The 18,127-nt window shown below is 39.4% G+C and overlaps 1 protein-coding gene across 2 annotated transcripts in view; it reads left to right on the top strand.

Moving 5' to 3' along the window:
• Positions 1 to 17,021, top strand: part of efna5b (ephrin-A5b) — a 104,931-nt gene extending 87,910 nt beyond the window's left edge. Inside the window, exons 3-5 of one of the 2 annotated variants that reach the window (XM_085294783.1) lie at positions 10,489 to 10,554; positions 10,915 to 10,995; positions 12,523 to 17,021. In XM_085294783.1, coding sequence (XP_085150909.1) covers positions 10,489 to 10,554; positions 10,915 to 10,995; positions 12,523 to 12,647 — 272 coding nt within the window. In that variant the 3' untranslated portion in view covers positions 12,648 to 17,021. The remainder of the gene's footprint in view (positions 1 to 10,488; positions 10,555 to 10,914; positions 10,996 to 12,522) is intronic. The other variant, XM_085294784.1, reaches the window with a different exon arrangement.
• The last annotated feature ends 1,106 nt before the right edge of the window (positions 17,022 to 18,127 follow it).

The following is an 18,127-nucleotide window of genomic DNA, read 5'->3' as shown; positions in this document are numbered from 1 at the left end:
CTCTAACTCCATTCAAACGTATGGAGAAAATATTTATTTTCACTTTAACCCTCTGTGTCTAATATTTGGCAAAGTGACACAAATAAGCAATAAAAATAAGCAGGTTTTTTTTTAGCTTCAATTCCCTGTGTTACAAACATACCTATCAGCTTATTGGCTGTTTAGACTAATGTGTTTACAAAACCTTTTTGCAATCTAAACAGGAAGAAACACATCCATCCTCCTTAAACCAATCTTGCTTGCAGATGGAGTGTTTGCTCACATTTCGGGAACTACATTGCAAAAATATCCAGTGAATGTGCACTTAAATCTAATAAATAAACCTGGTTTTCTTGGGTTTGTTGTGTTTTAAGTAAACACCTGAAAACATGCATATTCTCAATCATCTTTCCTTCTCACCTTTTCATGAATGGGAATCTTTGAGCACATTCAGTGTGCCTGCCATTTTCACATGAAATCACAAATACTAATTCTAGCACTAGTGTGGATATAACATAACATTTCAGTTTTACAGCTGTTGTTTATTATCATTTATTAATCTCAGTTAGGGCTTACTATGTTGCGCTAAACCCTAGAATGGAAAAAATGGGTTAGTGGACCATGAGCCTGACAAGATGGCATTATTTCTGTAGCAAAGATTGAGTTGGCCAAGAAAGTTGGAGTTTTAATAGCGTTTAGTGCAGCGTTTTCTCTTGGTTTCATTGTTCCAGTGTGTTACTAAGCCTTCTGCAGGAATATTTTCAGTGTTACAGTTGCAGCACTTTGTCAATGTCTAATGCCATCATTCTTATTTAATGAAGTGAATACACGGTTTAGCTCTTTTTAATGATAATGATGATATTACGTCCTATAGTTTCTGAGATGTGAATGCTTATTCAGCTATGAAACAATCTTGCTGATATTTAACTTGACTGTTATTATGATAGGATTTAGCCAACTACCTTGTGACAATATCCAGTCTCATTATTGTTGCTAATGATGAAAAAGAAAGAAAAAGACTGCTGTCAAATTCTGTGCAACCGCGAGTAAACACTAATTAAACTCTGGCTCGTGCTGCATCTTGTTAGGAACACCTAAGTACTGGCTGTGCCAAAATTTTGTGATTTATTTGAAGCATGAAAAAGTTGATTCCTGTGGGGTTCATGTGGAACGTGAACACGCAGTACATCTGGCTTTTTTAGCTAGCTGTTAGTTATCACACTATGGGGAAAATTGGCACCGTTTAATAAAAAAAACCCCAAAACAAACAAAACAAAACATCCAAAATTCAAACATGATTTCACTCATTTACTTATATATTTATTCAAATAAATATATATATTTGCCATTTAAAGTGAAAAAACCTGTTATTCTCCATAGTTAGACTGTTGTGTAAATGCATAGCCAACAGAGAAAATCTTAGGCATCATTACCCACTGAAGCTGGCTATGCTGCATAACCGCTCTCAACTGAAATGTCAGTGTGTCCCAAGGCAAAGGTCACTATCCATGAACACACAAGCTGAGGTAAGCAATACTGTGAAAGCGCTCATGTACTTGAGACGTAATAGTTTATCATGCATCCTAGATTAAAAAAAAAAAATCTGTTCACAATCAATATTCCTCAGATTTGTACTCATTTTGAGTAAGCACAGTCTGTCTCCATACACAACAGAGGCCTTTTATGTAAACGGTGCTGACATACAGTATCAGAATATTAATCTTTTCCTTTCTCTATTAACTTTCTGTAGCCAAATGACCGGAGGGACTAGGGGATGAAAAATTTGCCCTCAGCAACGTGATTGATTTGCTATCTTGTTTGTAGATGACAATTAAGATGTCAAATCATATTCCTGCAGAGAAAACGCCCCTTAATGGTGTTTTCGCCCTGTGAGTTTGATGCAGGTCGAAGGTTGATTTGTTGCATCTCTGATAAAATTAGAGAGAGGAGACAGGGTTCTGCTGTCATCTGCTTCGAGAACAGAAAGCGCTTAATCAACGCTAGCAGGATGGAGGAAATTCACTAAAATAGAGGTCATAATTCTTCATTGTAGTTTGCGTCATCCTGTTTTTCTCCATTTGAGGCAATTAAAGATGTAAGAAAACAAGAGTCGGTCAGGAGCCTTATCTTGGTGTACAAGTCAACGCAAAACAGAGTTAACAAAGTAAATAATGGTGAACACATTCAGATGCAGGAGGGGGATTATCTCAATGTTGGTCACATAAGCAGTTCAGCAAAATGCAGTATTCTGCAAGTGTCTGCCTCCATGAATGACAGCTGGGATAAGCCTGGACAGCGGGAGCCCTTCTTGGGTCACAGTTCACAGAGCAGTCTTGGTTTAAGTGGAGCCCATCTCGCTGAATGCTGATGCAAGCACAATTTTCTAATATGGACACAATCCACAATCGTGTATCAGAGTGATTTTAATCAAAAAGGGCAGGTATCCAATATCAGCGGCACCTCACCGCAAGCAACGAGCGAGCAGAGTTATGATGTTTATTAGGCAAGATTTGTGAGAAAAAGGAAACTACTTGGAGTAACAATGCAGTGGCAGACCGGTGGTTAAAAAGACATTTTCTTGCCGTTTGACTTGCTTGCCTTCATAGACTGGAACTGCTTCTCACAGAACGCACAATCAATAATATCTTTGTGTCTTATCTTGTGGTTATTACAGAAACGAACAGTCCTTTGGAAAGTCTGTGCATGATATCAAATGAACACTTGTTTAATGCGTTATCAAAACCCAGACTGCGGTGGCGATTATATCCATGCTGTATTACAAAATGAAAAACATTTAGCAAAGTTTCAATCAGTCTCCAGATGCCCGTAGGCTAAAATGCGAAATGCTAATGCAACACAAAGCCAAGACTGATCATAAATAGCGAGCTTAAAAAAACAAGAGAAAACATTTGATATTTATAAGGCTTTTTTTACAAAATCTCATAAGACATATTTCAGCTTTTCTGGACTGCTACATGCACACAAAGCTTTAACAGATTCTTCAAGACGTGGACTGTAGCTGTCTCGCGATTGACCATAAATCCCGTGATGCGCCATGATCCTTCAAGCCACTCTGGAGAGGAGAGAGAAGCAGAGACAGAGCAGGAAATGGCAGCCACAGAAAAATGGCATTAATGGCAAAAATGAAATAAAGGCGGGGGTGGCGTATGTGCTCTGTGTTTTTCCGGGGCTATGGAAGACTTGCTAATAATGATAAAGAGTCAACTCAGTTCCATTTGTGGTACAAGGAGGTATCCTGCATATGGACGGGCATCATCCATTCAAATGAAAAATCAGGGCTGTCATTGGCATTCAGAAATAATCTGACAACATGGAGTAACACGACACTTGCACAAATGTATACACACTCATCCACATTTTGCATAAATAAACATGGACAGATACACATAACAGGCACCCGGATCCACACTGTCTGGAATGCATTATTATAATCCTGATAGATGGATATACATTCCACCACTATCTCCCCTGGTTACTATATCAGTTATTGTCTCTCTCTTATATCTAATCCTCTCCTTTGGGTTTAATACAGTACTCCCCACTATAGACACAGACATATAAACGTGGACATGGGAAGGTGTGCTGTCACTAAGCTGTGTGCATTTCAGCCTGTTAGAAGCATAATAGAGTCATATGTTATTAGTTTGAAGCCAGGGCCTTCCACCGAGGGTCTTGTTAGAATACCTGCTCAAGTACAAACTCAGTGGGACTGCACGTTTAACAAACTTTACGTAAGAACAGGAGGCAAATCATCGTTCAATAACCTCAGTGAAAAAAATAAATTAAAAAAAGCCACAAATCGCACAACATTTGTCCTATAATCCTTTAAATCTTAATAACAGAGCCACGATTTCCACAATGACCACCAGAACATTTATTAGAAGTCCCAGATTTACAAAGAAGACAGAAGTCGACGGCTTTTCTGCAGGAGTCAGTTCAGATTCAGGGATTTTTTTTTTTTGGGGAGCTTGTACTTAGCAGCTGCCAATGGCACTGCTTTTTTAATTAAGTGTCCTCCCTGTGCCTCTTTGGCACTAGATAAGCTCAGTGTTTTTGCCTCCCAGAATGCATGCCACAGATACAAATGCATAGGTTTGATTATTTGTTCTAAGTGATTAATACATATTTTGAGTATTCAAAAACTAAATTACTACTAATAAGAGACTGTGGAATGATTTGCTCTCCAAAAACATGGTTAACAGTAAAGGGACTGGTTCTTATATGGCACTTTTGCACTCTACTTGAGCACAGGGAGCACTTTATCGAACATGCCTTATTCACACCAGAATTTCCCCCCCACTACACTCTAAGCCTTTTGTACCCAATATTCACACTTTGAATAGAGCAAATAGGGTTCAGTGTCTTACCCAAGATATTTCTGTCAAAGAATGAATTTTAACATTCAACCTGGAGCAGCCAGGAATTGAACAATCAACATTCCAATAAGTAGATTACCCGCTTTACCTCCTGAGCTACAGCCACCCCGAAAACATACATAAATAAATGCTTTTTCTATCTTCTTGTCTACAGTATTTCATGACCGAAGTCCTTCTGGGTGTTCTTGGTGCCTTAATGAAGATACAGATTTCTCAAATATGTTACCTATCTCTATCTGTATATCAAACACATTGGTAAATGTGTCAATTCAATGTGCTGGGTTCTATGGGAAAAAGAATGCCATGCAGAGCTGAGCTGAAGTTTTGGATTACTATCTCAAAGTCTTAACTCAGTCAAAAAAATATTTTGAAATACCCAATTTAAATTTTTGACAGAATAATGACACATTTTGACTTACAGATGGCTTCTTTTTTTATTTTTTTCCCCAGTCGTGGAAACAAGCCTGCACATGTTTTGGATGAGATCCAATAACGCAAAAATAAACTGGTTTTGGTCATGACAAGCTCACTGGAACTTCAGGCATCCATTTTTTTTTAAAAATAAATTGAAAACAGTCAATCAGTTAGCTAGCCTGTTGGCCAGACTTGGTTAATAATAGACCATGAGTGAACTCATGGCATACTTGTTGACAGCCCAGAGAAAGCAAGGCGAGATAGAAAAGTCTCTAATCAAGTTATCGGAGTTTGACCGCCCCTAAAGTAGTCATCACAACGCCTGCCAGAAAACAGAGTGGCTGTGAAAAGCCAAGAGATCAGTGGAAAAATAGGGCAGGCGAGGGCTGTGAATCAAAGTGCACACGGCTCCTCTCAACCTATTATGATTCATGCACCTAACAGCCATCTTCAGGAACTGATTATGATTCACAATCCCAAAGTCAAGGACATTCTATCCCTGGCCATTAAACCATTAACAGATATAGTACTGTGCAAAGGTTTTGCTAAAAGCAAATTGGGTTTGCTTAACTCCCACTAAGGCTGCCTCCCTTGCTTCTGTTTCCTCACGTAATCCTAGACTGAAATGATAATGTTGAGCTGAGGGCTCTTTATCGCCACGGTATCTACTGCAGGACTCGTTGCTCAGGATAGTTTTTAACTGCATGATGCATAAAAACCTAAACATCTATAACCATTGTGTAGCACAGTACAGTGTTAATCTGCAAGCGACTGTGTTTAATTGGTTAATTCTTGTATATTTTTCTCCTTTATTCTTCCGTTGTTACAGTGCACACATTACTGTACTGTACACTCGCGCACACACACACAGAGCCTCACAATTTTGCTCGTTTATTCAGTGGGTGGGTACTTGGCCATAACAATAATATTATGATCCTACGTGAGACACTAAGTGTAGTAATGAACCATTATTATGCACAGACTTATTATTCTGTAACTGCCTTAAAACGCCGAACTCCACCATAGATTAATAAATCATCCATTTTATTGTAATTTGAGTGCAAAGACATGAATCGGTTGATGAAATTGAAGGGTTTTCAGACTTTCAATCACTCGCTTTTCATTTTCAAGACGACAAGAGTAATTTGTAAGAGCGTCATTATGTGGTCTTCCACAAAATTATGATGCTGGATGCACTTTGACAAGGAAATAATTGTATCCTTACACAAGTGCTCTGACATTCAGTAGTGTGAGGAAAGTGTTGCACTGTATAATTAGGCGTTATTGATTGCATCTAACTTCCCCTTCTCAACTTATATTTCTCTCAGTGTTTTCCTCATGGCTTGTGACCTTGTCCCAATTGCACAAGTGGCAAAAGGAATGACTTTGGTGCACTTTTGCCAACGATTGAAATATACAAGGAAGGAGCAAAAGGCCAGCTATCACCAGGGGGAGAAGTTTATGTTCCCTCTGATGCATGAATCCAAACCCTCCTCTTTTACTGCTCCTCAGCTCCCTCATTCCCTCCCATTGTGTGTTCGCTGTAGTAGCATCTGGTTAATGGGCCTCTTCAGTCGATAGTCTCTTCCATCTTCTTACACACACATACAGATTCTGTGTATAAAGGCAAACACACATACGCATTCACATTTTTTTTTTTAAAGCCTGTAAATAGATACATTTTTGTCCTTTTAAGTCTGCTGCTTTATAAGATGTGGGAGAATAATTTCTGAGGAACATTTAGCCATTATGTGTATGTCAGTGCATATGGACACTTTATTGAACACGTGTTTCATACAGTCAAGTGTGCGCTGTTGTTTGCAACGAAGAGATTATTCTGAACAATGAAACAGTTCATATTTCTTATTAGAGGGGTCATGCAAGCATTCTCTCTCTAAAAAATTAAATAAATAAAGCAAGTCTCTTGAATTAAAAGTTTTCTTTTGTTTATTTAGTCCAACATTGTTCTTTTTTCAGTGAAAGCTAATAGATGCCACAAGTAATTTCTGGTCTCGGAATAGCAGATTCCTGGGAAGGAGGCTGTATAAAAGAAACATATAGATGCTGGCATATAGTTTTTAGAAAGTGAAGCTTTTCGTTTCTTCTCCCCTGTACACAATTTTATGTAAATTCAGAATCCTGAACTTTTGGACATACACTCTAAGCTTGCATGGGGTAATTCACATGGGTAATCCTACTAAATGAAAGACAAAGCCAACGGGCTGTTTTTCTCCGAGCTTGAAGAATTAGCTAACGAGGAATGCTCGGAGCTGGACACAACATTAGACTTTCCAGTTTAACCCCTCCCATCTAACAAATAAGCAGTGATCTAAGGAATGGAGCGCCATTATTAAAACCAGCTGGAGACTTGACACAGGCTACAGGCACGCTAACATCATGCTGTTCATGTTACACGTTCACATGATCCTGTACAAGTCTGTGCAAGGTTTGACTTTTGTAACTGAAACCGAAGGAATGCCTTTCTGCGTAACGCTGTTCTATAAAATGCTGACAGTTTGTTGTGACAGTATGATTAGCTTTGGTGGACATCTGGGCTAAGTATGTTCAGTGGATTTTTGTGTGTGTGTGTGTGTGTGTGTGTGTGGAATTGACCACTACAAACACAGCAAACTTAAACATACGGGTGAAAAGAGGAAACTTTTTCATTAGAAATTAGTTAAAGACTGCCCGACTGCATTAGGCTTTGTGGTTGTGCTGATACTGGCAAACACTCAAATGTTTAAAATGTTCAGTGGTTATGAGAAAAGCTCAGATGACACAGATTTGATGTTTACAAAATGACAAACAAAACTCACCCTGCATTGTTCCCCCTCCCCCCATTTCACCTGCTAGATGATGGATAACCCATATGCTATGTCAATTTTAGCTTCTGTATTTAGACATCTTTGCTTTTAGCTTTCTTTCAAGATATTTATTGGTTATTCGTCATGTCTGGAATGTAATCTTCCAGTGAAAGACATAGGAAATGTGTTTTGTAGATAAAATTTCAGTTACAATAAAGCTTGGCTTGGGCTGTGATTGAAACAATACTGCTCCTAAGCTGCACTGAGCCCACCTGTTTGTTCTTCTGTAATTGGATTCTGCTTCATTCCATTTGCCTTAATGCTGATGCATAATGCAGTGTACTGAGGGAACCGGCCATTACCAGCTAGGGGACAGGGCACGGTGGAGGTAACCCGACCTCCCTCTCACCAATCCCATCTTGGGACATCTAGGGCCTCTGTCCTTCAAAGCAGCCACTTGCTTAGGCTGGATGGATTGATAGTTGGATTGTGGGCCTGAAGGGAGCCAGAATAGCAGGTGTTGATGTTACAGCCTAGAAGAACAATAAGCTGGCCCTCAGCAGCTTGTTAATCTAAAATAAGCAGGCACTGGTGTGGACAGTTTGTGCCCAGGTGGCAGAATCCTCATCAAATAGCGAGCATTACGAGCTGCTACTGAAAAGAGAATGCAAAGCCAAAGCTCAGTCTTTACGATGTAGACAAAAATGTACATTTACATGCAGTGCACCCATGATCGGTGCACTCATTTAATCAACTCTTGAAATAATCTAGATGGTCATATTCTATATTCATAATATTAGTCAAGATAACATAAAAATTAATTACTCATGCATTATTTCTATTGCGTAAGAGGCAGATATCATGTTCTAGCCAAGTCGATGAACATCCCAACAGCATGACAGAGATGCCCACATGCGCTTTGCTGTTTTCATCAGGGCCATACTTCTCTCATGATCAGCTGCCTTTGTTAAGTGGCTAGTGTCGATGGCTGTGACTGAACTCTGCCCACAACAGTGATGAAGATAAAACATCTGGAGATGGTGTGCGGCTGTTTGGGCGCATATGTGCGCACACTGAGAATGAGAGGATAAAGAAGTGCAGCAATAAGAAGAGTGACATAAATTGCGTGGGCGCTGGTGTGTGTATGTGACTGAGTGGGTGAGCGACGTCGGCCAAGGTTCATTAGCGTTCATCGGCTGCCTCCACACCGAAATAATAAGGTCCTCTCTTTCTCTTTCTCTCTCTTCCCTTCTGCATCTGCTGAATATGAACTGAGCTGTGAAAAATAGTGTCTGATCTCAGGTCACCTCTCCTGTACAGTGATATATGACGGAGATGCGGGTAACAGTTGATGAAGTGACAACATTAAATTGGTAACGCTGAGGTTAAAAATCAAAAGGGAGCGAGAAATCCTGATGAGCTGCACAGAAGGCGGATGAGTATGCGGCGTGTTTTTGATAAGAAAACTGTCGTCGGGATTTTAGGGTGACTCAGGAGACGAGAGCGTGCAAATGCAAGAAAAGAACGGGTCAGATGAGATGGAAAGTCATTAGAAATAATTCTCTTAATGAAAACATTTCCCGGCTTCAGGGACGGCTCACGGCTTTTTTTCCACCACCTTCAGAAAAAATGGATGCTAGCGCATTCATTGGAGCAATGTGTACAGAGACTGTTTTTTTTTTTTTAATGAAAAATATTCTTCAGATACGGCGGTTTATAGAATAATAAAAAAAAGTTATTTAAGAGGATATGCAGAAGAGGCAGTGAAAGTGCTGGAAAGGGGGAAAAGGAGGAAAGCGATTTTGAAATTGAATCCTGACTTCACTGCATCAGACTGATCCACAGAAAACATAAAATAATGCGAAAAGACACCTTAGTGGACAATATGGTCTCACTGGAGCTGAAGGGGATAATAGAAAGAAGAACTAGTAAATAGCATGAATGTATCGCAATAGTGGCAAAAGCCGACTCTTCTTTTTTCTGCTCTTGACCCCAGACAATAAAATTTATTGCTAAACTACTACATGTTATCTTACCATGATGGATGCAGGCAGAACTCACCCACTAGACTTCAGCTGACATGTGTTTGACCCCTATCCTCGTCTACAGGAGACAGCACCTGGTGCCTCAACACAACGCCATTAGTGGTCAACCACACACACACACACACGTTTGCACACGCTCCCTTTGAGATATTTTTAGGGGATGTGATACAACCACCATGGTAGCTAATGCTGAGAGATTCACACCCCGTGGACTTGACAGGAAGGGATCCATTTCCTGACAGGAACCGCAAACCATCCACACATGTAGCACATACTGTACATCCTCGCTGTGTGAACTTTGCGCTCCTGAAAGAAGATTGATGTGTTTCTATAGGAATACATAGAAATGTGTACATTTAAAGTATCTGCATGAGAGTCTTTAACCAGGTTAAATGATGAGAATTATGTTGATCCCACATTGAGCTAGTGCCAGTTTTTGAATCTCAAAATGGTACAATTAAACTGCGAGCAAAGCACTCCACTTTCCCTAGAGTGATTTCTTCAGCACATCTGTAAATACTTTCCAGCTGTAATCCCACAAGAACCGCAGCTAATGCCATAAAATCCACTTACGAGTCAAAACGAACTATTAAGGTTTGTGTTTTTCTTAATAAATTACCTCACTTCTAGTTGTTGTCTACGGGAAAATAAATATATTCATAACACAATCATTACATTATTATAAGACATGCATGGGGTTAGGTTAATTGGTGATTCTAAATTGGCTGCGGGTGTGAGTGTGAATAGATAAAATACACAGTTGCATTGTTTGTTCATTGTTTACTGTATATATCTGATGCTATATAGTATTGAAAGCACCATCTTTTTACCTGTGTCTATTTTCTCCAGCCTCCACTGTTGCTGAAAATGGGAAAAAAACCTGCTTGAAGCTCAAAGTTTTCGTCCGACCAGCAAGTAAGTGCAACACAGGGCTTTGTAACCGAGCTTCTTGAAGTAGCCGGTTGGAGTGAAAATCAAAGCACTTTATGTCCACTTGTCTGGTTACCTCACTACCTTGAGCTCACTGTTGAACATAGCTCTTTCACTTATCACAGCACTGGTTGATTTGCCAAAAAATAAATAAATTTGAAAACATGAAAATGATGATAGACATTCACGTCAAATAAAATAATCTGAATATCTGAATGTTGCCATGAGCTTTGTTGCTTGAGATGTTTATTTTGAGGGCTTGGGGGTGTTGGGGGCTACAAATGTCACTAACCTATTTGGCACATACCTCTAATGATTTCTCATTCTCCCTATTTTCTGTTATAGACAGCTGTGTGAAAACTATAGGTGTACATGACCGCGTTTTTGATGTAAACGACAAAGTAGACAATACATTAGAACCACGAGGTTAGTATGGCTTCCTGCTTTTTTGATTCACTTCTGTATGAGTTCCAGCTATCTGTATATGTGTACCTTTTTCTGTGCCTCTTTCTTTTATGATGCTGATCTGCCCTTGCCTATCTGTCTGTATAATGCTTCTTTTAAGCTGCTTTTTCTCCAGAATATCAAAGTGGTGTCACATTACTGCTGCTGCATACATGATGTAAAATGCTGCTCATGTAATATTCCCAGCTGCATGTTGTGGTCAATGCCACAACATGCAATCTTTATGCTTACTAAAATTCTTCTGCCTGTATTTTAACTAAGAACGTCAGTTTTAAAAACCATTAAATAATATGAATGCAGTAGGCACAGCCACACAGTAGCTATACATTTGGCAAATTTTAATCTTTTTCTTTACTCTTGACTGACTTGCTGTTGGCTCTGTAGCACAGCATTGATTATTTTCTGTGCTCAGAACGCACAGCAGTTTTATGTCTTCATATATCAGCCTAACCCAGTCTCTGAACTGAAACACTCCACATCACCCACATGCTGTTGTCTCATTCCCAGCACCAGCTCACCGCAAGGTCTGAAATAACAAAAAGACTACCCCACTGTCTATATTTTTTATTTATATATAGATATATACAGTGATATGATCATTGATCACAAAAAAAGGATTCTGTCATTTGAAAATGAGATCTGCTGCATTCTGAAATGTCTTCACCGTGAAGATAAGATATTATGATACCTAAATGGGACACAAATACACAAGTCCAGGCAGAGCAATACTACATCCTAGGGCATGTTTGATACCCATCTGCTTCTCCCCCCTTTGCCCGTCTTAAAACCCTGCCTGCATCCTCAATGGCTGGCTCTCATCTTGCAAGCTTCTTTTGGCTCATTTCCCTGTTATGCCTTCCAAAGGAGAAACATGAAAACATTAATTCGTCATCTGTTGTCGCCCTGTCTCTGCCCAATTTCTACCGCACACACACAGACACACAAACACAACTTTGTATAGTTATGTAACTGTCCAGTCCTCTGTTCTGTCTATCTGTCCTTTGCTGTGCATGGTTCAGCTCCTTTCCCATGGTGCGGTGGGCACATGGCTGCTCACAGATACTGATGCCACTGCCAGAAAAACACAGGGGGCAGCTCACCTGGGAGATGAATTCAAAAATGTTTCTGACATTGAGAGTAGAAACATTATATAGCAACTGAAGTTCATATGGCAACTCAGACTTTATGGCACAAACCCAAACATCTATGCTTTTCACTAACTGGTGAAAAGTATTATTGGTAAATAAGAAATATTCTCACACTACAAATGTGAATGCACTGCCCAGGACACACACAAAAAAGTCACAGACTCTTGATATTTTCTTGGACCACCTGATGATTGTGACTTTTTTCTGGCCTGGGAGTGTATTTGAGAATATGTTCACTGAATAAGCTTTTGTGTGTATGATGCACTGTTAAGAGAAATCTGCATGTACCATAGAATTCACTTCTATTTCTTCTTCTTCTTCCTTTCTTTAAATCCTTTAGACGATACCAGCCATGAACCGGCTGAGCCTTCACGAAGTGAAACAAATGATGTGCCACGCCTCCAGAAAACAAGTCCGCTTCTGGCTTCGATGCTGATCTGCTTAGCAGCACTCTCCACTTTATAGCGCCTCCCTCTGTCCCGGAGGTCATTTACACCTAGCGTGGCCTGAACCTGCCCAAGGCTGCAGGGTAGGGGGTGGGATTTGGGTGGATTGCATTTGCTTGTTTGGGCATAAAAGCAGGCTTCTCAAGGAACCCTCTATTTTTTTCAGAAAAAAAATATTTAAGTGGTCTTTCTCCGTCTGTGAGTGAAAAAAAAAAAAGTTGATGTTAGAAGCGGGAGAAACAGTTCCCCCCCTTAAACCTTCAACTAAGATGCCAAATCCTGTTTGACACATAGTGATTCTTACTTTCCCGTGACTTTTGACATCCCTTTACATTATGTTTCTGTCATGGCAACGCTGTTTAGACATACACATATACACACACTTTACATAACACACGACATTACAGTGCCGCAGAGTCAAATACAAAAAATATTGACATCAGCATTGAGCAGGAGTAGAGTTGTTATACAGTAGCCAGTTTTACATAGTAGGACAGTGAAGATGCTAGGTCTTAGAAATGACTGTACATACGCAAACAAATAATCCTGAGACCTCTCAAGGAGCCTTTCAGAATATATTTTGATTGTTCTGTTGGGTCATTAAAAGAAAAAAAAAGATTTTTGCATCTCCGTTCGTCTAGAGTTTTTTTCAATTAAGTAAGAAAAGCTAAGAGTTAAAGACGTAAGAAAAGAAGTGTGAAGTTTCAAGCAGAAGCAAGACGATAAACCTGAGCACTGAAAATTAAATGCCCGGTATGCACCTTAGCCCAACAGGTCTTCAGACTATGTTGGTTCAAAGACGGTCTGAAGATTATTTGTCATTCAATCTCAGATTTCCCTTGAAAATAGAGTGTTTGTATATTTTGGATAAGCTACTTAAAAGGTTTAGCGAATCTTTGAGTTAATAAAGGTAAAAACCATGAAAGTCTGCTCAACAAAGCATTGCTCTGGCTAACAAAGCAATTAAATTGAAACTTTCTCACCAGACTTTTTTTTTTTGTTTCGGCGGATATCAGGATCAAAAATCAATACCTTCTCAAAGTTGATCGTGCAATTTCACAGCAGCGGTCACAGTCATTTTATACAATGTTTACTGAGCTAGGCAGCAATTTGTTCTCTCTATTCAGTTTGAGAATTAGTCAATATTAACACTCCCATAAACATTTGCATCCACAGCCCCCCCACCCCTCTATTGACTGTTAAAAGAATTGTTTGAAAATGATTTGCAGCTTTATTTTTTACATCTCTATAATAATACAGGTTCTAAAACTGTAGGACTTTTGTACTGTGTGACATCAAGCTAAATAAGAAATATGAAAGAAATCGTGGGAAACTGTTTGAAAAGACATTTCCATTATTAGTGCCATATTTTTCCTTGGATCCCTGTCCCATAAGTGTAACCACAGCCTTGACTCATACAGTAGATTTACGTAAAAGTGAGATTTTTTTTAGAGCCAGCTCGTTGCATTAGCTAATGCATAGCTTGTGTTTGCCGTGTGAATAACAACAACAAAATCCATTAAATTCTAGGCAACGCACTGCTTTATTTAGTCTGGCCAGGTTTGTGTTAGCACTTAAATTTAAAGGAATTCGCTGTGACATAATGATATTCAGCTTCCTTCAACTCCCGCTGATGCACATGGTGAGTTAGCATAAAAAGCTTTTATGTTTTTTTTTTTTCCTTTTTCTTTTCAGATTGACTTATTTCTTAGTTTTAAAAGAAGTCTGAACACACAGAAAACGTGCTTCCCTTCAGAGCCGGGTTCTTGCACGAGAAACAGGGCACCAATTGGTCTTGAAATATGGATTCAGAAATGTAGAAAAATAGCAAGAAAAGGAGCAAAGGAGCAATTGCATGTCCACCTTCAGCTTCTTGTGTTACTGGCTTAAGTGACTCTTTAATGAGGTTCAAAATGACAGGCATGTGGACCCCATGTTGTGGCAAGGGGAGTTATTTCTGGTATTAAAAATAGATGCTGGAAGGCCTGGGGGGTCTCGGGGGGAGGTAGATTTCCGCCGTGGGGGGTTTTAAAGCACCAATGACCTTGCAGTTTGAGAGAATTGGTGAGTGAAGGAGACAGAAAGAATTAAAGTGAGAGAAACACACACACACACAGATGGAAAGACATGAGAAGTAGCTGAAGGTAGTGTGACTAGAGTGCCTAAAAAGTAAAAAATAAAAATCCAAACAAAGTGACAAAAAATAAAAGAATCCATTCAACACTACTGGAACAAACACCTTCTCTGACAAACGTACGTTCAGTAACATTCAGTCTCAAAGGCACATGGTAATGGTTTTGCTTTGTGGATGCCTTTTTCTGTCTTTATTACTAGAAAGACTGCCTTTGCCTTTTGCCATTAGTTTTTTGGGGGGGTTTTGGTAACAATGCTATTACAGTGGAATAGCAGCTCGGCTGTGAGGGGTGACAGGAGACATGCCATTTAATGAGGTACTAATTTTCAGGATAACACCACAGGGAATGAGCACTGCATATGATTCGAAATGGATGCTTGTGAGCAGATTAACAATAGACTTTTATCGGAAACCAGCTTCAATTGTACTCTTATTAATTACTTAATTACCAATGGTATTTGTCATTATTGCTATCATTGTCATGATTTATTCTGTACACACCTTAACCTGGGAAATGAGGATCAACTTATATACTGGATACTGTGTATCCTGAGGTAGTCAACCATAAAACATGTAGTGTTAGGTTAGTATCCGTTTTGTACCTTTCTGGAGGACAAAAGAAAAAAATGAGATACATCATTGTTAAATCTGTATAATTATTATTGTTATGATGATGATGATTATGACTATTATTATTAGGAAAACTTCTTGATGTAAATAGTGTTTGATATTAAAGTATTAATTTGGTTCTTATGTCTTTTCTAAAAAACAAACAAACAAACAAATACCATATTATCTCGGGGTTTTGCGGAGTGTGTACTGTCTTCAAACGATGCATTGTGTGTTTTGATACTCAATGCCTAATGAAACTTTGAGCTAATACACAGTGGAAACCTGTGGGCGCTGAACACGTATCGGTGAACAGCAGGCTGGACTTTAGCCAACAGGAGGCTCATCTCTTACATGTTTCAAACCAGTCACCAACCACCACGTCTTCATGTCAGGATCCTGCCTTGATAAGAAACATTTGGGACTTAATGGGTGGCCTATTTGTACTTTTTTTTGCCTTCAGTGTTTGAAAGCATGTTGGTCAGCTCAAAAATCAGCCATAACTGGACTGTTGGCTTTTTAAAAAGAAGGATCTCACCAGTTTCATTATGTGGCATGCGCATGAACTTGATGACATGTTTAAAAAAAAATCATTTGGAAAAAAAAAAAGTTTTCTTCTGCTGTTATTTTCTTTTCCTTTATGATGTATTAGATTTTCATGTTCATGTTGTGCGATTTCTTTTTTGGTTTTTTTGCATCCCCATTTGAGTGCTGTCATTAAACTGTGTAGTTACGCAAATGTACATAACAAATATCATTTTTGTGAGGTTACAGTGGGGTCAGTCATTTTGTAGTTCAAAAGCAACTTTAAGTTTTTTTTTAATAAGAATGACTCTCTGTATCCATCTACTGAAGTCATCCCATGTAGCTGCACTCTGTCTTCTCTGACTAGTCATTCACTTTCTGCTCTCCCAAGAGGAGGTGTTTGGGAGTGTATACATCGTGTGGATGTTTTTCAGTAAAAAAAAAAAAGAAAAGAAAAAAGAAAAGGAAAAAAAAATGTGTGTGACCTGTAAGTTTGGTGTGTGCATGTCTCATTTGCTGTTGCTGCAGTGAATGGGAAGCGGCAACCCTCTTTGGCAGCAAAGAGTGTTTCCCATGCCTTAGCCCTTCAGCCTCTGCCCTGGCAGCCCGGTCTGTGTACAAGACGCTTTCTGCCATTGTGCTTTTACACGGAACAGCTGCTGGCGTCGAAGAGACTACGACGGGGCCCTTCACTTTCTCTCCCTTTTTAACAACCCTAAATCACTTGTCACTACGGTAGACATTGGTCCCGGGCACAGTTCAAGGATTAGCGCACCCCCTTCTACCAATCCAAAACCGGATTGTTAGCGGGGTAAAGCCCATCATCGATCCAGGTTCCGTGGGTTCTCAGCTCGCCTCTTGCTGATGAGCCACTTCTTCATTTTATGTCTCATTCTTCTTGTACTTGTATAACCCCACCCCCCACCGCACCGCACCACCTGCTATCTTTCTTCCTTCACCTCTGAACTCAGCTCCCACTTTGCCATCAGTGGGCAAAGTTTCCAACCTGCTCTTTTACATTATATAAACAAAAATTAAAAATGGACAAAAAATGATCTGTATTTGTATATACACATGTCTGAGCTACTATGAGTACTACAATAAAACACAAATCCATTGCTTTGCTGACTGTGCTACTGTTTTTCTTTTTTTTTTTTGTAACTCATTTTACAAAGGTGTGGAAACTTAATTTAAACGTACGTGACCATGGTGTATTAAGAAGTACTGTATTAGGGTTGTTTATTGCAGTAAACATTCCTACTGTAACTAATAGAGAAAATGAACATACTCCTCTGACACTCGGGCAAAATCATGTCTCATTATGTGCCAAATTGAATGTCATCAGCGTGCGCACACACACTTCTCTTTAGGTTTCTCCCTATCTGTGCCCCTGCCTAGCTGTCTGTGCAGTAAAATCACACTCTGTAAAGACAGGCAAAGAGGAACACCATCCATCAGGATCAGAATAAGACCTTAAACCTCCTTTCACTGCAGTCGGGCACTAATGAGGACACCTAATAACCTTCTGCTGGACCCCATCAGCGCTATTTAGCTTCACCTTCCATTATCTCTGTTAATTAGACTGAGAGTCGGCAAGCCCTGAGGACCAAACGAGGGGAAAGGCCCTCTCATATGCCAGTTGGATTTCAGCAATGTTATGAAGTTCGATGAAATCTGACTTTATAGACTATAAATATAGGTTAAACATCAGCAGAGAACTAGATAAAAAAAAAAAATAATAATAGGATGAAAGGTTGTGCTGCCAGTTTGTTGTCAGTATTTAAAAGCACCTTTAGCATAAAATGCATTGCTACAAAAGATCGGATGCAGTTCTGTGGAAGATAATCTTCTCACAAATTTGGTACTTTTTTTTTTTTTTTAAAGCATCAGTAGAAAAAAAATATGTTATGCATGAACACACTTGACATGATGAGCCAATTAGTGTCAAGTTGTTCTTCCTGCTGTTATTACCAAAGAAGGCTCTAGAGATGCAGGTGTGTGTCTCTAGGAAGACCAATAAAGGCAAATCACTGAGCCTGATCATTAAATTTGGGAAAATGATTGCTTTATGTGAAGATGCATCCCACATGTACTATTAAGCTGTGAACATACTCAACATCTGTGACCAGCAGTGAATGAGTGGCGAGCAGTGGGAAGAGACGGTCTTCAATAGAAACCATGCCACCCTTGAGATAGCCACATGAATGCAAGAAGGCACACCGATCTACCTG

This window comes from Mchenga conophoros, linkage group LG12 (assembly GCF_057382185.1).
Source record: "Mchenga conophoros isolate Kocher_MC1m ecotype Shallow Benthic linkage group LG12, M_conophoros_male_GT1.1, whole genome shotgun sequence".
In the NCBI taxonomy this organism is placed as follows: Eukaryota; Metazoa; Chordata; class Actinopteri; order Cichliformes; family Cichlidae; genus Mchenga; species Mchenga conophoros.
Note: the sequence above shows the minus strand (reverse complement) of the source record. Positions and strands in the feature narration are given on the sequence as shown.